Source organism: Mandrillus leucophaeus, unplaced genomic scaffold, assembly GCF_000951045.1.
Source record: "Mandrillus leucophaeus isolate KB7577 unplaced genomic scaffold, Mleu.le_1.0 Scaffold916, whole genome shotgun sequence".
NCBI lineage: Eukaryota > Metazoa > Chordata > Mammalia > Primates > Cercopithecidae > Mandrillus > Mandrillus leucophaeus.
This window is the reverse complement of record NW_012109986.1, coordinates 1,308,915-1,333,119: the sequence shown is the minus strand read 5'-3', so window position 1 is coordinate 1,333,119 and position 24,205 is coordinate 1,308,915. Positions and strand designations below refer to the sequence as shown.

General features: G+C 33.4%; 1 protein-coding gene across 1 annotated transcript in view; it reads right to left on the bottom strand.

Annotated features, from left to right (window-relative positions):
• The window catches only part of NBEA (neurobeachin), a gene marked incomplete at its 3' end in the record, with an annotated part of 753,742 nt that overhangs the window by 292,267 nt on the left and 437,270 nt on the right, over positions 1-24,205 (bottom strand). Inside the window, exons 37-38 of the mRNA XM_011969865.1 lie at positions 21,945-22,053; positions 18,878-19,044 (exon numbers count right to left, since the gene is read on the bottom strand). Of these exons, the coding sequence (XP_011825255.1) occupies positions 18,878-19,044; positions 21,945-22,053 (276 nt within the window). The remainder of the gene's footprint in view (positions 1-18,877; positions 19,045-21,944; positions 22,054-24,205) is intronic.

Here is a 24,205-nt window from a genome sequence, read left to right as displayed (position 1 = left end):
GAATGAGATGTCACAGTAAAAAAACAAAAACAAAAACAAACAAAAAAAAAAAACAAAAAAAAAAACTGCCGACTGAGGATACTTTACCCAGCAAAGTTATCCTTCATAAATGGAGGAGAAATAAAGTCTTTCCCAGACAAACAAAAGCTGAGGAAATTCATCACCTCTAGACCAGCTTCACATGAAATACTTAAGGGAGTCCTATACTTGGAAGCAAAAGAATGCTATGTCTAATCATGAAAATACCTGAAAGTATAAAATTCGCTGGTAGACCAAACACACATATAAGAAAGAGAAATAACTCAAATGTTACTGCTACAGAAGACCATCAAACCACAATGATAAACAATAAGAGAGAGAAAGGAACAAAGGATATACAAAACAACCAGAAGTCCATTAATATAATGACAGAAATAAGGCCTCATGTATCAATAATAACCTTGAATGTAAACAGATTAAATATTACACTTAAAATATATAGATTGGCTGAATGGTTTAAAAACATGACTCAACTATATGCTGCTTACAGGAATCTCATCTTATCTACAAAGACACATACAGACTAAAAATAAAGGAATGGGAAACAATATTCCATGTAAAGGAAAATCTAAAACAAGCAGGAGTAGCCATACTTGTATCAGATAAAACAGACTTTAAGTCAAAATCAATAAAAACAAAAGACAAAGAAGGTCTTCATGATAAAGGTATCAACTCAGCAAGAGAAAATAACAATTCTAAACATATATGCACTCAGCACAGGAGCACCTAGATATATAAAGCAACTATTATTAGATTATTATATCTAAAGGGACCAATAGACTCCAATAGAGTAACAGTTAGGAATTTCAACACCCCACATCAGTATTAGATCATCTAGACAGAAAATTAACAACAACAACAACAACAAAAAATTGAATTTAAACTGTATTTTAGACCAAATGGGTCTAACAGACATTTATAGAATATTTCATCCAATAGCTATGGAATATGCATTCTTCTTAATCAGCACATGGAACATTCTCCAAGATTGACTATAAGTTATGACACAAAATAAGTCTCAACAAGACAAGGATGACTATTTTCATCACTTCTATTCAACATAGTACTGAAGTCCTGAACAGAGCAATTAGGCAAGAGAAAAAGTAACGGGCATACAAATTTGAAAAGAAGAAATCAAACCATCCTTCTTTACAGATGACATAATCTTATATCTAGAAAAACCTAAAGACTCCACCAAAGACCTCTTAGATCTGATAAATTCAGTAAAGTTGCAGGCTATAAAATCAACATAAAAAATCAGTAGTGTTTACATACAGCAATGATGAACTAGCTGAGTAAAAACTCAAGAAGACAGTCCTATTCACAATGTAACCAAAGAGGTGAACAACCTCTATAAGGAAAACTACAAAACAGTGATGAACAAAATTGAATAAAACATAACCAGAGGGAAAGACATCCAATGCTCACTGAATGAAAAAATTAACATTGTTAATATCATCATATTACCCAAAGCAATCTATAGATTCAATGCAATCCTTATCAAAACACCAATATTGTTTTTCACAGCAACAGAAAAAGAATCCTAAAATTCATATGGAACCCTAAAAGAGCCTGAATAGATTAAGCAAATCCTAAAGAAAAAGGACAAAGCTGCAGGCATCACACTACCTAACTTCAAAAGAGCATGGTATTGGTATAAAAACAGATGCATAGACCAATGGAACAGAATAGGAAACCCAGAAACAAATCCATGTACTTACAGCCAACTGATTTTCAAAAAAGGTGCCACAAACACACACTGGAGAAACACCCACTCTCTTAAAAAAAAAAAAAATGGTGCTGGGACAACAGAATATCCATCTGCAGAAGCATGAAACAGGACTTCTATCTCTCACTACATAAAAAAAAGAATTAAAGGTATATTAAAGGCCTAAATGTTAAAACCCAAAGCTATAAAATGACTACAAGAAAATGCAGGGAAACACTTTGGAGCACTGAATATGTGCCTTAGATGGTTTGGTTGTATTTGTTAATTGGTCAGAGACTGGAATAATGGATTCTTCTTAACCATACTTTCTAATCTTAGCATCTGAAAGAAAAAAATACACTGAACTGAGTTAATATATATTAGATTTTAGGTATAATTTAGATATTTCAATATTTTTATATCATTAACAAGTTGCCTCATTTGGTAAATAAGTAGCAAGGAATTACATAATAATAACTAACACCTACTTATATTTGCATGTTTTTAATCTTCACAGCCCAAGTGGCAGGTACTGTGTATTAAAAATAACATACGTGTTAAATGTTAAAAATTGTTCAGAGAGTTATTTAAAATATCTGGAGTATAGATTGTTTCAAGAAATAACAAACAAACAGTAGTATCAATAATAGTAAAGATATTTATAATAAATGAAATAAAAACAAGTAATTTTTGATTGTGTGTAGATAAGACTGCAATTTCAAAATAAAACATATTTTATTGGCAAGATCTTAAGTGGGACAGAATAGAGATAGAGAAGAAATTCAAACAATGAAAAGTGACAAATCTGACAGGTATTTTATCCCTTTAGGGCCTGTATTATATACCCAAATTAGAATAGCACAGATCAGTCACAAAGTCTGAGACAGGAGTATATTTAGGTCTCTTTATGAGATGATTACTATTTTATTGATGAAATCTGGGTTGACCACAGTTAAAGTTTAACATAAAATAATCTGGGTGACAGTAAATTAGACATAGTTGGAATTTACCTGGGAGGAAAGCTTTATTATTAATACAGATTAAAAAGACCTCTATAAGATACCAAATTACATAGGAGTAATTGATTTATATATTTTACTTTAAAGTAGGTATCAACAGATATGATTCTTTTCAAGAAAAATATTACAAAATCCTCTTCACTTAAGTGCCCCTGGAAGCATTAATACTTGGAACCAATATTCACATAACTCTGCCCATAACACATCAAATTTAATGAAAGGTGAAAATTTTAACAATCCATCAGTTATTGTAGACTTAATTACTGATCCTAAATCAGTTAATAAGGCATTTTGTTAGTTGTCCACTTTGTATGTATGTTAACTTACTGCTTAGTAATGTGTATTACAGTGTCATAAGAACACTTAGCTTATTTAGTTGGATAAGTCTAGTTTACAACCTGTAAAAATGCCTATGTGATAGTTTATATTTGGCATATTTTATTGCCTGGCCTTCAAACGTCTTTCTTCATCCAAAAGCCAGATGTATTTAATTTTTAAGACTTATGTTAAGACTGAAAACAGGCATAAAATTTCTATTTGTGTAATACTGTATTCCCTAGCTCTGAATGGTATCTTTATCAATAGAGTGTTTTGACTACAATTTGGTAACTATTTACTGAATAATGGTAATAGAAAAGAATGCCAACTGGAAAAAAAAAAACAGCTTCTAACAGAATGCACAAGGAGACATTACAATTTGTAACTTCTAGATAAATTATGAATCAAATTTTTAGGACTTATCAACTTGAAAGGCGGTTAAAATAGACGAAAATATTCCTGGAGCTCAACTGGCTAACTGTCTAAAAGTAAAATAGTTGACATTTATTTACTGACACATATCCAACTTATCTTCATGGAAGATGCTAATGGTCTATGATTAAATTAGTAAAGATACTTCTACCATCTTATTTTTCTGAGGACTTATATATCATAGTAATACTGCTTTTCTTTTCTGACACACTTCAAAACCCTCATTTTGTTAGGTTTCTACCTAAGTAGCTACTAAAAATGCTTATAAGGGTCTTTACAGTTATGTTAGACATAATTCTATAATAATAATTCTATAATAATCTTTATATAAAGCATAAATTCTATGGTTTTTCACAGATTTCACATTATATAGCATACTTTTAGTATTTAGAATGTATCATTACCATGCAAAGTACAAAATCTCGTTCAAAAAGAATAGAGATTTTTACTACACCATAGTAAATTACCTTTTTGGTGTTACATATGAAAATTGGTGAGAGGCAAATGTAACTTGCTTTAAAATTATTTTATCTGACAGATCTATTATGTAAGCAATGGGAATACTCATAGTATTTACTTTTTCAGAGGCTGTTGAATCTAAGTTGTATTTTCTTATTGTTTGTGGACATGGACTCTGGAATATAGTATAGTGAGGACTGAATGTTAATTCCCTTAAGTTTCATCCATTAATTTTCCCTAGTGCGATGATTAATTATTTTTTCAGTTTTCCAATTTCCTCAATTTTTTTTCCCTGAATACCTTAGTAGCTGCTTACATTGGGGGAAAGAGGAATGTACTGAAGTCAAAAATTTATGTTTGAGGAATTACAAAATTAAAATGAATGAATCAGAGAAAATTAACAATGGAGATATAATGCAATAAAAACACAATGTAAAATAAAGCTATATTAAAACATCATTGCAAAAAAACCCTAATTTCATTATTTTTATAATCATAGGTATACCAAAAATTTTAAACTGCTTTTTAAAAATCCAGTCACAATATGCATATTATTTGTATCTATTTTCTTTTTTAATATATAATAATCTATTAGATACTGCAAACATTATCAGAAAATAGAATATATAATAACTCCTTATGTTCTAGTAAGTATTATCTGTTAGAAAAATGGGTTGATATAATAGAATGTTCCTGTAATATTGCTTACTGGCTTATATTTATTCCATTACATAGTTAATTCCTAAAGCTGAAACAATCATTACATTTTGATGTTCATCTGTTTTATTGAACTACCCACAGGGAGATTTATGGGAATGCTATCATGTCAAGGTCGTAGGATTAAGTGAACAGTGATGACAGTAAACAAGCCATTTCTCTATATTCCAAAGAGTTTAACTCAGTTACTTAAAATGCCATAAACATAAATAGTCTTCTCTCTGTAAAATGTATCCATGACAGATGACTTCAAAATATAGCACTCTAGGGCAATGGCACTTTCCAACTATGTAGGCAAGTCTTATTATTGACAAATGACACCAACTTACTTGTGAGCACAAATATCAGAAAATGCTCCACAATCTAATGCATACAATTTGAGTGTGCATATAATATAGAACAATATCCCTGTAAACTAATTTACTCTTCACTTATGAAAAACAAAAATATATGTTGTTATAAAAAGAGGATATCTATAGAGAAAAAGGCAGTCAGATTTCAAATTTCTAAACCTTTTAACATGCATTTTCATAATTTTCCAAAAATTTTATGAGTAGAACATTTTGTTTTAGAAAATGTGATACAGAAATAAAAAAGATCTAAACCAAAAAGCAAGCTTCTAAAACAAAAATCACAGCAAGTGTCAAGAGATTTATCTCACTAGCCTAATAATGTTCCATCTTCAATGATTTCAACAAAAATGCCTTAGAATCTGACAAGATTCCAGATGTTACTTTTTGAAAAATACTTTTTGGTTGGGCGTGGTGGCTCTTGCCTATAATCCCAGCACTTTGGGAGGCTGAGGTGGGCAGATCACGAGGTCAGGAGATCGAGACCATCCTGGCTAACACGATGAAACCCCGTCTGTACTAAAAAATAGAAAAAATTAGCTGGGCGTGGTGGCGGGCATCTGTAGTCCCAGCTACTTGGGAAGCTGAGGCAGGAGAATGGCATGAACCCGGGAGGTAGAGCTTGCAGTGAGCTGAGATCACGCCACTGCACTCCAGTCTGGGCAATAAAGCGAGACTCCGTCTCAAAAAACAAACAAACAAAAAACAAAGAAAACAAACAAAAAAAGAAAAACACTTTTTGGTTTGGTAAATGTATATTTTAATAAGCAGCTAAGTTATAGACTAAGGGACTGTGATAGCCTCACTTTAACTACAGATGTTTGTTGTGAATGGGTCAAAAATTTTAAATGTCATGCCATTTGTAAGCCGAGGAGCAGTTTCATTAATGTAGGGAATCCAAAAGCTAATTTTTATTTTAAAACTAATGACTTTTCTGTTGCTGAAAAAGTAGGTTAATATTTGTGAGAGTTATTTTATATTTACATGCTGATTTTCTTCATTATTTGTTGTTTCATGTAATTCTAATCTACGTATTATGCATTTTACAAAGTATTGTACTTCTGACTTACTAATTATCTTAATTTGTAAAAATCTATATATTTTAGAAAAAATCCATCAGAAATGATGATGGCAATCAACTGGCTCATAGAGGTTTCCGCCTAATTTCCTTCATGTCCAAATAACAGACATTTTTGATGCTTACCCATCCAATCATTACTGATCTGCATCACTAAGTGCTTTCAAATAGTTACTCTTACCAAGGTGACCTGTATTAGAGTTCTATCAGGGTCAGTGAATGTTGACTGGCTTTTAAAGCTCTGTCATTCCATAATATATTTTCAACTCCTCTCCCTTTGCACCTGCATTATGTTTTGTTTTAAGGAAGACCAACTTTGAGATGGGATTCTTTTAAGGCTCCTATTAAATCAGGCAATACTATCTTATACCTCTCCTCATTTGGGATTATCTGTCAGCCTCACAGGCCACTTCACTTATTTACTGAAGACTTTTAGAAGATGCTGACAATCTTCCTTTCCTGGATTTATCTTGGGTAAATCAACAGAAGATTCCATCCTTTCAGTTTCATAATCTGATTACCATGATCTTCAATCCCCCTTACTTTCATGACAACCTTCTGGATTTGTCAATCTTGTATTAATTGCTGTATTTCTGAATCTTAAATTTAAACATCCTACAATGTTCCATCCTTTTAAAACACTGATGCTTGTTTCCTTAACTGCTTAATTTTCTGCTCATTAATCCCCTTCTTTCTTTACTTACCTTCTTTAACTACCTCAGACTAAGTACACTCTATTACTTTGATGACTTCCTTACTTGTATCTTAATATTTACCTTATTCTTTTGCCTTGGTGAACCCACCCAGCAAGACACAGCCCTCGAAGAACCCATCTTCAAACTATTTTCAGTGCTTGGAAAAAGACAGCATATACTCTACATGTATTGTTGGACTTGCTGATAGACTATTTGTGTATGTGGGTTGTATAGGCAGAGAAAGGGTTGAAGGAAAGAAGTAAATCAAGGATGTTTCCTAGATGCCCTTCTCTGGGAAAATGGGAGAGATGAAATTTGTTGGCCATAAGACAAATATGTTTTGGATATGTCTGAGAAGGTTATCACATGCATAAGTAGTGACCTCATGTCACATGGAGCTATTTCTATTTTCAACTTCCTGGTAGACATTTCCACTAGAACATGCCACAGGCAAGGCAAACTCAACATAATCGTATTCCTTTGTATACCAGTTCCTTCTGCATTTTTCAGTTCCAAGAGTGACATCACCATTCAACCAGTGAAGGATGACAGCAACATTCCTGATTCTTTCCTATTTATTCAATCAGTAAGTTACAATGATTCCACCTAAAGTGAGATTTATGTTTTCTGTCCATTAGAACATTTAGAATTAATCATTTAGCTAGAACATGATGAGTTAAATGTCAAAGGTTCAAATATCCAAGGGAGGAGAAAAAATTGTTCCATGGTTACATAGTACCTTTGAATCAGATGTTTTAGGACAGTTCCAGAAAGGGAAGCCAGGGAATCCAAATGGATCAGAAAAATAAGCAAAATTTCCACGTCATCCTATGCCAACCCTTTCAGAACAAGCAGGATCTTGAATTCAGGACACCTGAGAATTCCCTTATCTTCTCAACAGATATAAGAACTGTTAGTAGATGAACTATCCTAGAAGAGAGGATGGACAGGAAGGCTTTTTGGGGTAAGGAAGTTGAAGTAGTCAGGGTTCAGGTAGTTAATTCCAAGGCTGGGAAGGTAATATAAAAAAGGGGTCCTAAAAGTAATAGGGTACATTTACTTTTAATGAAATGGCTGGAACCCATATGGCCATGCCCTAGGTACTACAGCTCCTTGCCTTAGTATAGAAACTAATGTAGCATTTTGGCCAGGAACAGACATACCTTTAAGAACAAATCAAACATGCTCCTAGAGTCCACAGTGAAATAAGAATCCCAGGGCTTTACACCAGTAAAATTATTAAAATAACTGTCTAATTCTGGGGTGTGTATGTGTTTGAGGCTCTATAAATAACTGGGATTAAATTTTCTACCAGCCCCATGGAGGGGCTAGGAGCAAATTAAACTGGATTTAAGTAAATGCTGTACTATAGTGACTGCAGTTCACATCCACCATAAATGGCAATGGTGAAGGTCTGAAGATAGGGGAAACAGGAGTGGGACCAGGAAGAGAAAGTGAATAGACTGCATGAGAATATTCTAAACCCAGGATTTGCTGAAAAAGCATATAATTTTTACTTTACACTTCCACCTGGTCATTGCTTACTTTATGTTTTCACGCTTACCTTATGTCACTTTAAGTTATTATTTTGTGCTGACAATGCTTATTCTAATTTATTTTAATTATTATTTTGACTTTAAATTCTTGAAACAGTGAGTTTAAGAACTCTTGTTTTGGAAGTGTAGAATATCAAATTGAAATAAAAAAACACATGTTCTCATTTGAACCTGTTATGTACATTTACATAGCTCTCATAAAACTATAATATAGCCTTTTGTGAAGCTTTATAGCCATTAAAAATATAATCTATGATGTAAATATATTTATTTCCTAAGCATGTTTGCTTGGTGGGCATGGGTAAGTCATCTTAGATCTCACAGTGTTACTGAGATCACAACTGGTAGACTGTTTAGTCTAACTCAATAACTGTCAATATACTTGTAACAACTATATTCATTGAGTGTAGAGCACATTCCTAGGTAAAACCTTGACATTTTAAATTATATAAAAATCGCTGGGAAAGTTTTTTTTTCTCATTTTAATAATTCATAATCTTTATTAGAGAATGGTAAATTTACTGTAGGATTATATAAAACACACATATACACATACACACACATATATAAATACATCTAGTACAAATTAACCTATTTATAGGTATAGCTATAGAGAAAGCTAATCCAATTTATGGTCTTGAGACTCTATGACCAACATAAGAGTGTTTGCATAGAAATAGCAGATAATCTGAGCTGTAACTTATTTATCTTTATAACAACAATTAAATACTATTTGATGGAAATCTTTATAAATAAATACATAATGTAGAGAGTGACAAATACTAGTGTTAACAACTGAAGAATCACCTGTAAAACGTTTTCCAGGCCATGTATTTTTTAAAGTTTTAAAATATTTTCAAATTTATACATAGTAAAATTCACACTCTGACTTACAATTGTATAAATCTTGACAGATGCATACAGGCATAAAACCACTACCCCAATCAAAATATAGGACAGCTCCATCATCCCGAAAAGCTCTCTCATGTGGCCACTTTCTAGTCAAATCCTCCCTCAGGTGTTAACCCTTGAAAACCACTGCTCTGTTTGCCTACAGTAATGAAGCATCTGTTAAAATATTTAGGTTGCTTTTCTTAATTACAATATTTGTTTCTCACTGTTAGGTTTGAAAAGTGTTTTTTCCCAGTCTATGGTTTTCCCAATCTGAAGGAATGTGACTTTCTCTCAACAGTCTTTCACAGAAAAAATGTTTTAAATTATTTTTTCTTTTATGGATCAGACTTTTGGTACTGTATTTAATAACTCTTTGCCCAAAACAAGGAAGGTCACAAAGATTTTTCTCCTATGTTTTCGACTAGAAGTCTTATGGTGTTACATTTTGTATTTAAGTCTATGGTCCATTTGGAGTTAAGTTTTGCATAGGGTCCGTGGTGCAGGCAAGTTCCGATTTTTGCACATGGATGTTCAATTGTTTCTGCGCTATTTGCTGAAAAGACTTTATGATTTCTCCACTACATTGCCTTTGCACTGTTGTGGGAAAAACAAAACAAAACAAAGAATGCTTCTTCATTCTTAAAGTTCTATGTTTTTGTTCCCCTTCTACCTGAAAGAGGTCCTCTGGAATTTCTTTGAGAACATTTCTATTGGTGAAGAATTCTCTTAATACTTCATTGAGAATGTTTTAATTTTGCCTTCATTTCTAAAGAATATTTTGGCTGAATGCTGAATTCTGGGTTGCCAATTATTTTTCTGGCCTCCACTTATCTCTGATAAAAAAGTTATCTTTTGAATTGTTGCCTATTATAGGTAACATGTTGTGTTTTCCTGTATTTTCTTTCGAGATTTTTTCTTTACCTTGATTTTCAGAAGATTAATTAGGATGTGCCTAGATTTAGCTTTAATTGTATAATTGTATTTATACTTTGTCATCTCTGAGCTTCTTGAGTCTCTAACTTGACATCTTCCACCTAATTTGATACATTTTCAACCATTTTTTTCTGTAAATAATGTTTCTGTACCAACTTCTTTCTCCTCTTCTGATGATTCAGTGTTCAAACTCAGACGTTTTGTGTGATATTATCCCAGAGGTGCCTGAAGCTATCTTAATTTTTCCCTCAATCTGATTTCTCCCTTTTCTTCAATTATAAAATTTTGTTTGATCTATCTTCAAAATCATTTACTCTTTCCTCTGTCATCTTCATTCTACCATTGAGCTTATCCAGTGAATATTTCATTTTAGGTGATGGATTTTTCATTTTTTGTTTTTTTATATACTTTTTATTTCCCTGCTGAGATCTATCAGTCTATTCATTTAAAAAGTATTTACCTTTACTTCATGGAAGATGATAATAAAGGTGCTTTTAAGTCTTTGATAGTTCCAACATTTCAGTTATCTTGAGATTGGCATCTGTTAACTCTCTGTCCTTGAGAAACGGTGAGATTTTCGTTTGTATATTGAGGAATTTTGGACCGTATCCTGGACATTTATAATATTACCTTGTAGTACACTGGATCATGTTAACTTCCTCTGTAGAATATTTGTTTATTTTTGTTCTGGAAGTCAATTGAACCTTGTAGATTCAGACAAGTTCTTCCGTGCCTTCAGTGGGTGGCAGGTCCAAAGTCACTTCAGTTTGGGCCTTGGATTTGGGAAACCTAAGAATACTTTTTAAAGCCCCAGATTTTCAAGTCATCAGTCCTCTTCTTAATTCACAGTTCTTTGTATTTCATTATTCTAATGGCCAGTTTTTATAATCAATACAATAATCAGTAATTAGTCATTGAAATTACTACAAGCTTTAGGGTCAGATCAATCTAGACTCAAATCCTACTTTTGTTTCTATTACTTAGCTGTGTAATACTGGGCAAGACATTTGATTTCTATGAATCTCATATTTTTTAATCCATAAAACAGAAAAAATAATGTCTTCCTTACAGTTGTTACAATGAAAATAAGACATTCCAAGTGAAGTATCAATCTAGTTACCATCAATACATAGCTGTGCTCCCAACATCTTACCAGAAAACGAAACCTTAATAGTAATGCTTGTATGAAAATGAATAATAAAAACTGAGATCACACACACACACTCTCACACACACACACACACGCCTATTAAACTCAAGGGGCTATTAAAACCTGTTCACTTAAATTAGGCTGTATGGCTAAATTAGTTTAAGCAATAGGAAATATGATCCAAAAAGCTAAAATAAACAAAGAAAAACTATATACATTGAGCATTATTTAACAACACGGAATCTCAAAATTTGCATGTTAAAGGATGTCTCGTAGTTTTCCTCAACACAGAAATAAAGATCAACATTATTAATTCAAACGCTAAAGTATGTTAGAACTGGCCCCACCACTGAATCCAAAGATAGATGTAAAAGAGATTTTTATGTTATAACTAAACTTTTTTTCCGGTAGAATAGCAAGTAGAACATTATAGGGATGAAATTCCTTCATATTTAACATATACTTGATAACAGGGATATAACAACAATTAGTATTCAATCTCTACGCTTAGGAAGCTACAAGTATGTTGAAAAGATAGGCACATTCACATGGCTATAAAACATTAAGTGATATATCACAGATAATTTCAATACAGACAACAACAACAAAATATGGGGAAGCAGTGTTAGAAAAGATAGAGAAAGCCAAGGGATGCTATAGAAAAAGGTGACATTTGAACTCGGCTATAAATAAGGTGACTATATTTTCCTATTTGTCCTGCATATGTATCTTCATATAACAGCCAGACTGATGTTGTTAAAACATAAATCAGATCATGTTATTCTCCTGTTCAAATCCTTCTTTGCTTTTCATGCTACTTAGGATAAAGTCACAAATCCTTAACATGATCAAACAGGACTTTTAATCATCTGGCTCATGTTATTCTCCAGTCTCCTCTCAAGCCACTACCCTCCAGACAAACTACCCTCCTTTTTGTTCATTTTGTTTTTTAAGCCCAGAGTCTTTGTAATATTTCTCTTCTGAATGGTTTACACGCCACTCTTTGCTAAAGATGCGCTACTTATCTCTGTACTTAGCTTAAACAGAGCTCCTTCAAACAAGTCTTTCCTCACTCCCTAGTTTAAAATAAAGCTCCTCTGTTTTACACGCTCCTTCAAAGTACCTGGCACTTTTCTCTCCTATCATTTGCCAACGTTTTATATCTTTTATTTCCATTTTTTTTTTTTGAGATGGAGACTTGCTCTGTCGCCCAGGCTGGAGTGCAGTGGCACAATCTCGGCTCACTGCAACATCTGCCTCCCAGGTTCAAGTGATTCTCCCGTTTCAGACTACTGAGTAGCTGGGATTACAGGCACACGCCACCATGCCCAGCTAATTTTTATATTTTTAGTAGAGACAGGGTTTCACCATGTTGGCCAGGCTGATCTCAAACTCCTAACCTCAAAGTAATCTGCCCATCTCGGCCTCCCAAAGTGCTGGGATTACAGGTTTCAGCCACCACGCCTGGCCTATTTCTATAATTACTAATTCAATATCAATCTCTTCTACTAGACTATAAGCTCAGTTGGGGAGAAAGTACATCTGTTTTGCACAAATAGAAGCTCAAGAATTATCTATTGAGGCTGGGCATGGTGGCTCACTCCTATAATCCCAGTATTGTGGGAGGCCGAGGTGGGCAGATCACTTGAGGTAGGGAGTTCAAGACCAGCCTGGCCAACATGGTGAAACCCTGTCTCTACCAAAAATACAAAGAATTAGCCGGGTGTGGTGGTGGGTGTGTGTAATCTCAGCTACTCTGGAGGCTGAGGCAAGAGAACTGCTTGAACCCGGGAGGCGGAGGTTACAGTGAGCCAAGATCGTGCCATTGAACTCCAGCCTGGGTGACAGTGTGAGACTCCATCTCAATTAAAAGAAAGAGAATTATCTGTTGATAAAATGAATAAAATCAATACATTACAACTATGTATTAGAAGTTAAAGAGTGATTAAGCGGACAGAAAAAATTTTTAAAAGGCTCTTTGCAAAGAACAGACTAACAGAAAAAAGAGACTACTAACAAGCATTGGATATCTATTGTGTCTGACATTATATTAAGCATTTTGCACACAGTTATTTCACTTCTTCATATTAACATAACCCAATTTAGTAGAAACTTTTCATTCCATTTTCTGAATGAGAAAAGGTGAGCATCAGGAAGGTAAAATCTTTGCTCAAAAGACATGAAATCAACAAAAATGGCCATAAATGATAGACTGCATAAAGAAAATGTGGTACATACACATGATGGAATACTATGCAGCCATAACAAAAAATGATACCATGTCCTTTGCAGGGACAAAGATGGAGCTGGGGGTCATTATCCTTAGCAAACTAACACAGGAACAGAAAACCAAATACCATGTGTTCTCACTTACAAGTGGGAGCTAAATGAGAACACACGGACATATAGAGGAGAACAACACACATTGGGGCCTACAACAGGGTGGAGGGTAGGAGGAGGGAGAAGATCAGGAAAAATAACAGATAATAGGCTTAATTCCTGGGCGATGAAATAATCTATATAACAAACCCCACAAGTGTTCCTATGTAACAAACCTACACATGTACCACTGAACTTAAAAGTTAAAAAAACAACAAAAAAGAAGAAAAACAAAAACACCTCTTTGTTCGAGATTACATAGCTTACAAGTCACACAGCTAGAAAGTAATTGAGCTCTTAATGTTGATTATAAAGCTCAAATTCTATGTGCAAAGATTATTTTATCAAACCTAGCTTACATGCCATCTACACACAGTGCCATGATACATGTGTATGGAAACTTTCATGGATTCATTAATTTTTAAATTATGTGTTGAACACTTATTATATGCAAAGTTCTATGCACTGGGGATATACCAGTAAATGAGAGTCCATAATATCAGGTAAAAAATACTTAAACACTAAATTATATGTCAAGTGATAGGTGCTATGAGGAAGATTAAAGCATTGAAAATTGAGGGAGTGACGAAGGGAAAAATGCGGTGTACAATTTTTGATAGAATGGTCAGAGAAGTCCACTCTAATGAGGAAACACTTGTGCAAAGACCTATCTGAGTATATCATACAGAAGGAACAGCATACAAAAGGAGGAAGTGCTTGGCCTGTATACAAAACAGACAGAAGCCAGGGTGGCTGCGGTGGAGTGAGCCATGGGCTGAGAAGATGCATGGCACGATGTGAGGTCAGATGTAACAGTGAAACAAAAGAGGTCAGAAGAATAGAGTTCATAGAAGACTGTCAAATACAGTTTAGAAGTTCAGTAAGATGAACTCCAAACAAAAAAATCAATGGTCACTCTACTATGGAAGAATATTTTTCAGTTACTCCTAAGTATGACATAAATATTCTTACATGCACAATTGTATTAATCCCATTGGATTAGCCTGCAAAATATAGCCACACATTTTTCTTGCATTTGCAAGTTGAGAGCATTATTCTGTAGTAGAAACATACACTGTATAATATATAGAAGTTGATAATTTATATAAAAACCAAATCTGTAACATTCACAGAATAACAGCATTCAAAAGTAACTTTTGCTGTTAAAACATTTTCTTGTCTTTTTGAGGAACTTGTGAGTCCAGTTAGAATATATAAATTTTTCTATGTAAAATGTTACTGGATTTGTAAACAACTGTTTTAGGTGGATGCTGGCTCTAACACTTTGGTTTCATGCAGGGATAAGTACTTTTTGGCATTTAATAAAGATAAATAAAATATAAAATTATTCCCAATGAACTAGTTTATTTTCTATTATTCCATGATAGGTATTGTCACTGACAAAAAAAGGGCATACACAAAGTATTTATTCATTAATTTGTTCACAAATTTTTTGGTACCTACTATGCATCAAGGCTTATTCTGGGTGCTGGGGATACAATTATGGATAAAAGAGCAAAAAATCTATTCCATTATGAAGCTTACATGCTATTGGAAAACAAAACAATAAAAATAATATTTAAGTATAATATATGAAATTTAAGTATCAAAGTAATAGATGTTGAAAAGCAGGGAAATACAATATAAAATATTTGAAGGAAGAAGTGCAATTTTAGACAGAGTGACTAGAGAAGAATTTTTTTTTTTTTTTTTTGAGATGGTATCATTTGGAATTAATGCCTGAAGAAAATGTAAAAGTTTGCGAAAGTATTCTAAACAGAGCAAATATGATGTGCAAGAAAGAAGCCAGGGTGACCATAACAAAAAGAACCAAGAGGAGAGTACTGGGAGAGAGGTTAAAGAGTTAACAGAGACTAAACCATGTAGGGCCTAATAAGTCACTATGAGATCTTATTTCTCCCCTCAGTGAATGGTAAACCTCAGCAGCAAGTGTTCAAAAGAACTTTCTGCAATGACGGAAAGGTTCTGTGACATCTACTACGTTAGCCACCAGCCACATGTAGCTACTGAGTACTTGAAATTTGGCTAGTGCAACTGAGGCATCAGAATTTTAATTAAATTTAATTATAATTAATTAAATTTGAATAGCCACACATGACTAGTGGTTACAGTCTGGCATAGTACAGCTGTGGAGATTTCTAAGCACAGGAGCAGAGGGATTTACATTTTAACAAGAGTCACTCAGGCTGTTGTGCTGAGGATGGACTTTAGGAGGACGGGAAAATATAAAAAGAAAGACTATATATCATGCTGGTACAATAAGTCAAGTGAAATATGAAAATAAGACTATACATCATGCTGTTACCATAAGTCAAGTGAGAATGATATGGCTTGGACTAAGGTGATCCAAGGTAATGGTGAGAAGCAGTCAAAGCTGGATATGTTTTGTGGCAGTGTCAGTAAGATTTGCTGAAGGGCTCAGTGTGGGATGTGTAAACAGCAGTCAAGGACGGAGCAACATTTATGGCCTTGGGAACAGTAAGCATGGAGTTGCCTTTGGCTGAGATGGAGAAAAATATAAGAGAAACTGGTTTGGAAGAAAATATTAGAAGCTCAGTTTTCATATGTTAGGTGTGAGATGACTATTAGATAATCAAGTAGAAGACGCCAAGTGGACAGATGAATATACAGAGCTGGAGATGGGAGAGATCTGGACTTGCAATAATAAATTTTGGAGTTATCAACATACTAGTAGTATTTTTAAGTCATGGGACTAGATAAAATTGTCTAGAGAGTGAATAGACAGAAAAGAGAAGAGGTCCAATGATATTAGCTGAGCCCTATTAGTTAATAAAATACTAAGGAGGATTAAACAGAACAAAACCTATGCTTAAAGGTTTAGAGTTCAGTGACACAGTGAGTAAATGATCATAAAAACATTGTGGGTTTTTTTTCAGATAGTTGGCAGAAACTAATGCGCAGGAAAGAAGACGCCTGCTCTTCTGAGGGCTCAGGCCATGCTTTCTGTCAGTCTAACGAGAGGTCAGATAGCACAGGATGCATCTGACATGATACCACATGACTGCTACTACGGAGGTCACTGTCCTTTAGCTGTATTCTAATTACATAAGGAAATAATTAAAACCCAAACGATGTACTGCTTTATATAGCTAAGGCAATATCCTGAATCATACCAGCTGCGTTACTCGCAATATAATGTTACAGTCCTGACTACATATAAGTAAGTATTAAGAGATAAACCCAATTCAGATAACACAAAAGGGAGACAAGGTCTGCAGATGGTAAAACGCTCAGGTTATTGTTAGTGTGTGTAATGGTTAAATTTTATGTCAACTTGGCTAGGCTATAATGCCCAGTTGTTTGGTCAAACATTAGTCTAACTGTTGCTGTGGAGGTATTTTGTAGATATGATTAACATCTACAGTCAGTTAACTTTAAGTAAAGGATATTACCCTCAAGAATGTGGGAAAGGCTCATCCAATCAACCAAAGGCCTTAGCAAAAGCTGAGGTTTCCTGGAGAAGAAATTCTGCCTCAAGGCTGTAACACAGAAATCTTGCCTGAGTTTCTAGCCTGCCAGCCTGTCCTACAGATTTCAGACTTACCAGCTCCCATGATCTCATGAACAAATTCCTTAAAATAAATTTATTTAATGAATATAAATATCTCTGGAGCATCCTGACTGATACAATCTGCCTCTATTTGTACAAGCAGTGTGATACTATGTAAGTTTTATTTAACCTCTTTCAGCTTCAGGTTTTTCCTGGTAAAATGGAGAACACCTCAATGTCACCCTTAATAAAGATGTTCAAGGATAAAGGAAATAATCCATGTAAAGTTCTTAGTATGGTACCTAGCACATAACAAATAATAAATGTTAGAGGTCACGGGTTATTGCTATTATTATGATAAATATTAAGTGCTGACTATTTTAAAGACATATAATTTTACCTTAAATCCAAAAATAATAAAGTTTAAAAAAATCTATCTTACACTCATAATCCCAGGAAGTTGGTTAAATACCATCCTACTCATATTCTAGGTGTTTTTCTCTAACTAACAAAGTCTCATTCTGTCACCCAGGCTGGAGTTCTGTGGCACAATCTTGGCTCACTGCAACCTCCGCCTCCTGGGTTCAAGCAATTCTTGTGCTTCAGCCTCCTGAGTAGCTACAATTACAGGCGCCCACCACCACGCCTGGCTAATTTTTATAAATTAGTAGAGACGGAGTTTCACCATGTTGGCCAGGTTGGTGTCAAACTCCTGACCTCAGGTGATCCACCCGCCTCGGCCTCCCAAAGTGCTGGGATTACAGGCGTGAGCCACCGCACCCGGTCAACAGAATCATTTTTACCAAGGCTCTTCTTAGTAGTGTCCTGTTTACATTTCACCAGCCAACTCTGTCAAACAGAGATTTAATAAACTCTGCCAAACAGAGATTTAATAGAAACATTTAGTGGGGTCAAATAAAATAAAAATATAAAAGGAAGAACATCAGCAATCTAAATATACTGACCTGTTTCACTACTAGTTTTCCAGAAAACTTCATTGTACAGATAACAACAAGAAGAACAACAAAAATAATTGTATGTCCACAAAACTTTAGGGAGAACATTTGTGATTTATAAACAACCAAATTTTAGTTTTAGTTGTACTACATTACCATAAACAACCATATTTGAGATGAAAATCTTCCCTTGGTAAGACTGAATAGAAAATTACGAAAGAAAACTTTTTAGAAGAACATATTACTTCTCTATGTATATGCTTATATATGCTTCTGTATAAAAAAGAACGATACAACTTTAATAAATAGGATGAGTTGACTCTAAAAGATTCTTTTTTAAAAAGAGTCACTTCTTATACCTAAACAACCATGTTACATATGAAAGACAGTAGACTAAAATACTTGCCTAACCGTATTTTGTATTATGTTGCATATTATTATAAAGTAGACATAACTTCCATTGTAGCTACTATAAAAAGTTTAGATTTTCCCTTAAACTCTTCTGATGAAGAATTATTAAAGATTTCAGGAAAAATTTCAATTAATTTTTTTATATTTTAAATTATTTTTTAAATGACTTTTAAATTTGTAGCCATTTTTTTATTACCAACTATTATAGTTAACCTATGAATCGTTATTTACTCTAATTTATTATAACTCACCTATGAGAAACTGCTCCCCAAGCACCATGTTTATTTGTGAGAATATTGAGAATCTTCTGTTTCAGCTGATTTGCTGTTACATGGTCTCGATGTTTTGCAGCACTGATCAGATGGTCACACATCTTTTCTTCCTCTCTTCTATCAGCAGCATACTGGGCACACTGTGACTATAAAGAAATACAAACGATGCACAATAATAAACTTTTTACTGCATATAAGTAAGGATGATATACATCTAAGTTAAAGGGTAACAGGAATTCAATTTTTTAAAACTCAAATAATGTAATCTTTTGATATTTTGTTCTAAAGAATACATATTGTCACCTTTCAAATATAAAAAGTGCTCTTTCTAAAGTACATGTAAAATCATTTGAATAATATTGAAGTAATTAAAGACTCATGGTTTCTTCCAATTCTGAGACTCTAATTTTTATGTATTTTAGAAGCACAAATATTTACTATAAATGTAAACCTACTTGTTTATCAAGCCAATACAGTATATCTCACTTAAAATAAGAGGCATGTTGCTGATAATTACATATGAATCAAAAATCTGTCACTTAATTTATAGTTTTCCATTTCATGAATGGTAATGTGATATAGAAGAAAATGTAGTCATTTAGGAATTCAGTAGACCTGGATTTTAATTCACAAAATACACAAACTCCATATATTTTAATGTACTCAGTTTCATATTTGTAAATGAGGAGCTGAGACAAGATTTTTTCTACGATCTCTCCACATTCTTAAAATGTAATATGTTCAAACAGTTTCATGAGAACTACAACCTTATTCTTACCTCCCTTTTCCCATAATTATCAGTTGTCATGTCAGCTATCTGACGTGTATTCATTCTTACATTTGTTAGCAACACTGTTGATCAATGGATCATTTTTTGTATTAAAAATATTTCATGTAAATATGAAGAGGAACATTAATTATAAATTTGGTTCTTTTTATTGTAGTTTTTATAAAGAAAACTACAATAAATGCAGAGTAGTGTGACTATAACTTTTAACATTAATAAACTTGTAATACAAGTAATATAACTAGGAAGAAAAAAGTCTCATACATCTGATAAAATAAATAGAACTAGTTCACATTCATCATTACTATGCAAAAATCTATTTCATGGAAGGCACTTGAACATATTCCTCCCATTATCTATTGATATACACTACTACCACAAGTAATCTCTTCTGGAGAAATAACCCTACAGTAATCTAAGAAGGATTAATTCATTTTCCAATTTATCTTTTTGTACAGGGAATCACCAATTAGTACAATGATCTGCCTCAGTAATGAGCTTAATATTTCATTAGTTCACTGGAGAGTAAAATTAAATTTTCATTTTTCTTCCTTAACAATTACAGTAGCTAACTAAAAAAACTTAACTGTGAAGTACCCATCTAATATCAAATATACTTTTCTTCCTAATTATAGGCTGATATGTGGGATAGAAAAATTCCTCAGAAAGTTCTAGCAAAATGTCCTGACTTGTAAAATCTTTTACAATTTAAAAGGGATATCTTTGTGTAAACCACACACACACATCAACAGCTCTAACCCAAAAAGAAGAGACAGAAACATTCAGGTTAAAAAAATAAGGTACAATCATCAAATAACATTGGCATACAATCAAAATTAGATTTACATTAATATTATATTTTATGTATATAAAATCTAAAAAACACTAAGTCTTCATGTCTCCTCGGAAACCACTTATCACCTTGGGAGTTGACCCACAATGAGGGTAATCTCATTCCCAAGAGTAAAAAATTGGTGTGTGTTGCGTGGGGGATACAAATATTGTTATTTCAGTACATAAAACACAAATGTATGTAAGTACAAAAACAGATGCGCAGCCTATGGGTGGTATTATAACATTTCTTTGGGATGAGTGGCCAATTAGGCAAAATGTCTAAAAGGACTCCTAGGGAATTGATAACAACAAGAAGAACGGTTGAGAAACTGCCCTTGGCCTAATGTCATCTTGGTTAAACATGTGTTAAAGCTCATAACTAATATCCAACCACTTGAAAATCTACTTTAAATGTTTCCACATAACAAATATTGATCTGCTTATATCCCCACAAAATATCTTGATTTTCTTAGTGCAAGTACAGACACTCAAAACTGATCCTGCAGGGAATTCAGTTGAGATTCCAAATCTTATTTACTACTACGAAACTTCACTTTGATAGACACTTAAAGATCACTATACTTTTATTGAAGTTTAAAATATCTGGTATCTTTTCCAGAATATGGTTGCTGCAATTTCACAAGACAAGTGCCTGCTTGTCTCCTGCCTCTTCTGACCGAATGAAGCAGAGGTCATGTGTTTGAAAGTAACAGCGGCTATTTTCCTGTCTCATGCTTTTCAGCTAGCTAGGTCAGAGATCACTAGACACAGTCTATCAACGTGTATGACTCACAGAGCTGCTTTACTGAGATAAAAACCTCCTCAAAACTAGAATTGTGGGCTCTGATTTCCAGCTACACCATACTTGTTAGCCTGTTGTATCAGGAGAATAAATTGGTGGGTCATTTATTACTTTCAAGCCCAACGTAAGCCAAACACCAGGGCGCATAAATATTTCTGGAACCTATTTTGTCTTGTAAATGGAATAAACTGAAATAATTAATAACTGTTATACATAAAACATAGAAATTGAAAGATTTTTTTGAATGTTATATGAGTTTATTCATATAACTGTATCATATACTCATATCGACCTATTGGTGTGTAAATATCTGCTAGCTTAAAATAACTAAAATTGTTGCATTATAAATTATTTTTTGCATTTACTCTTGAGTAGGTTAGAATAACTTCAGTCTACCAAATGGTTAGGCACATATAGGGCAGAAGGAATGTTTTCATGCTGTAAATGGGGTGAAAATAAATTAGTACTCTGTGTTTGACATTTACTAAAGCTTTTAAAAAACAGGAACAGAAATGCCTTCAGTGAAATTTTCCTTTTAAAAAACATTCTTATGTAAGGTCACAGATACGTGATTTTTGGCTTATAACAGAAATGCAAAATTTAGTGTACTCCCAAGACCTTACCTCAAACTCTGCATGTTTATGTACATCTTCGGCTCTCTGTCTGTTCAAAATAAACTCAGCTTCATTTGCAACACGAACTATATGGTCCTTCATAGCATGGCACAGTAATCTAAAAAGAAAAATACCTTTAGAAATATTATTCTTAATAGCTTTGGTTCGTCCAATTTTTTTCAATAATCAGATTGCAGTATTTCAAATATATATGTTTTAGATAAAGCTAGATATAAAATTAATATATTTTAAATTATGATTCAATAAAATGTGAAATACAGAAAGATGTCATAAAACTGTTGTATCAATTCCTCTGTTAAATAGTGTGTCTTGTGAATCAGCAACTCAGTTAATTCAATTAAGATAGGTTACTTAAAAATAAAAAATTCTGGTTGGAGTGTTTTAAAATGGTTATGCAACAGAACTTACTATCTTAGAGGTAATTTTTCACAGATAAGTTCAATGACCACACTTTAGGAAATCAATAGACTAGATTCTTATTTTTTTTTTTTACATTGTACCTCAATAAAATTTTTAAAAATATAGGATACCCAGTTAAATTTGAATTTCAGATAAACCATGTAGATTCTTACTTTAAATAATGCAGAATGATAAGACTAAATGACATCTAAATTCTTTTAAATGCTGAGATTCCAAATTCTAATATGGAACTACAGTTAAAGTTCAACCATAGAACCGAATTTTTTAGCTACAGAAGTTACTTTTTGAGAAGATTCGAATTAGTTTTTAAATGTGTAGTAACATTTACAGTGAAAAGCCTCTCACTATGTCCTCTAGTCGCCAAATTTTCAACCTCAACAGATACCCACTGTTATGGCTGGGTGTGTTTCAGAGACTTCTAAAATATACAAATAAAATACAAATATATTATTTTCCCTCACTTCCTAACACTGATAATTATTAGTACGTTATACAGTCTGTTTTTTACCCAGCTTTTCTCACATAGCAATGTATCTTGGATATCTTTTCACATGTACACAAAGGGAGCTTCTTCTGACTTCTTTTGTAACACGTGGCAGAGATTACTTCCAAAGATGGCTGCAACAACATTTCTCATCCCACATGCTCTCTTTTGCCGTGTGACTTTGTCATTAAAAAATGGAGACTTTTGCTACTCCTTGTTGATCTGGACTTGCCCTGTGACTTCCTGTGAGCCACAGAATACAGCAGAAGTGATGCTATGCGACTCCTGAGGCTAGGACTAAGATGCCAGGCAGCTTTTGATAGTTTTTGAACTCTCTTCTGGACTCTGTTGCTCCCCTGAGAGAAGCCTACAGGACATGGAGCACACTGAAGAGCACAGAGGTGCTCGGGCTCTCAGGCCTAGATGAGGTCTCAGCCCAAAGTAAGTCACATTCAGGACACTGCAGACCCAGACAGCTCCACATGGAGCCAGAGAGAACTGCTTAGCTGAGCCCAGGCAATGAGAATCATGAGAAAGAAAAAAACTGATTACTGGTTTAAGCCACATGATGATGATGATGATGGAGGAGATGGAGGAGGAGGAAGAGGAGGGGAAAATAATATTGATTATAACAATATCATTTTGTTTTTCACTGTGTCAATTAAAAACAATGATTTGACCTTTTTTAGTCTTCCTCAATTTTTTTTTTTTGGCAAAAAGTAATTACTGTATGTTAAAAACACACACACACACACAAATAATATTTAAAAAGCTACCCTCAAGTCTTTCTGGGCTTTCCTTAAAGGGGAAGCTTAAGAAGTAGTTTCAGTTCCTTTATCTATGTCCTTTTTAAATTTCATTCTAATCCTCATATTCCTTCATTGTACAGTTTTTCTTTCTGGGGATTTTAATCAGAAGTACTATTTCAATAACAGTATTACTTATTTTCACTGCTCATTAATGAAATATATCAACTTTTTTTGCTCAAGTTTTCATAAATATAAATCAGATGGGAATAGATTTAACTTTGTTTTAATTTCTGTACTTACTAAATACTGAGTCCTAGTAATTCCTTCTATATTCTTCACTATATCATGTCTACCTGTGGCAAACTTTCTTCTTTACTGACACATAAATATAAGCAGAAGAAACAAAATATCATTATATATTCTGATATTTCTAATTTATTGTTTAAATATAATTTTAAAAGCCTACATATGTCTTTGAGGTAAGCGTGACTATATGGGATTTATTTGTTCTTTCTAATATCAAGGTTGAATTACAAAACATGAAGTTTTCATCTTTCCACCAAATTACTTGCAATATCTTTGTGGCATTTTCCATA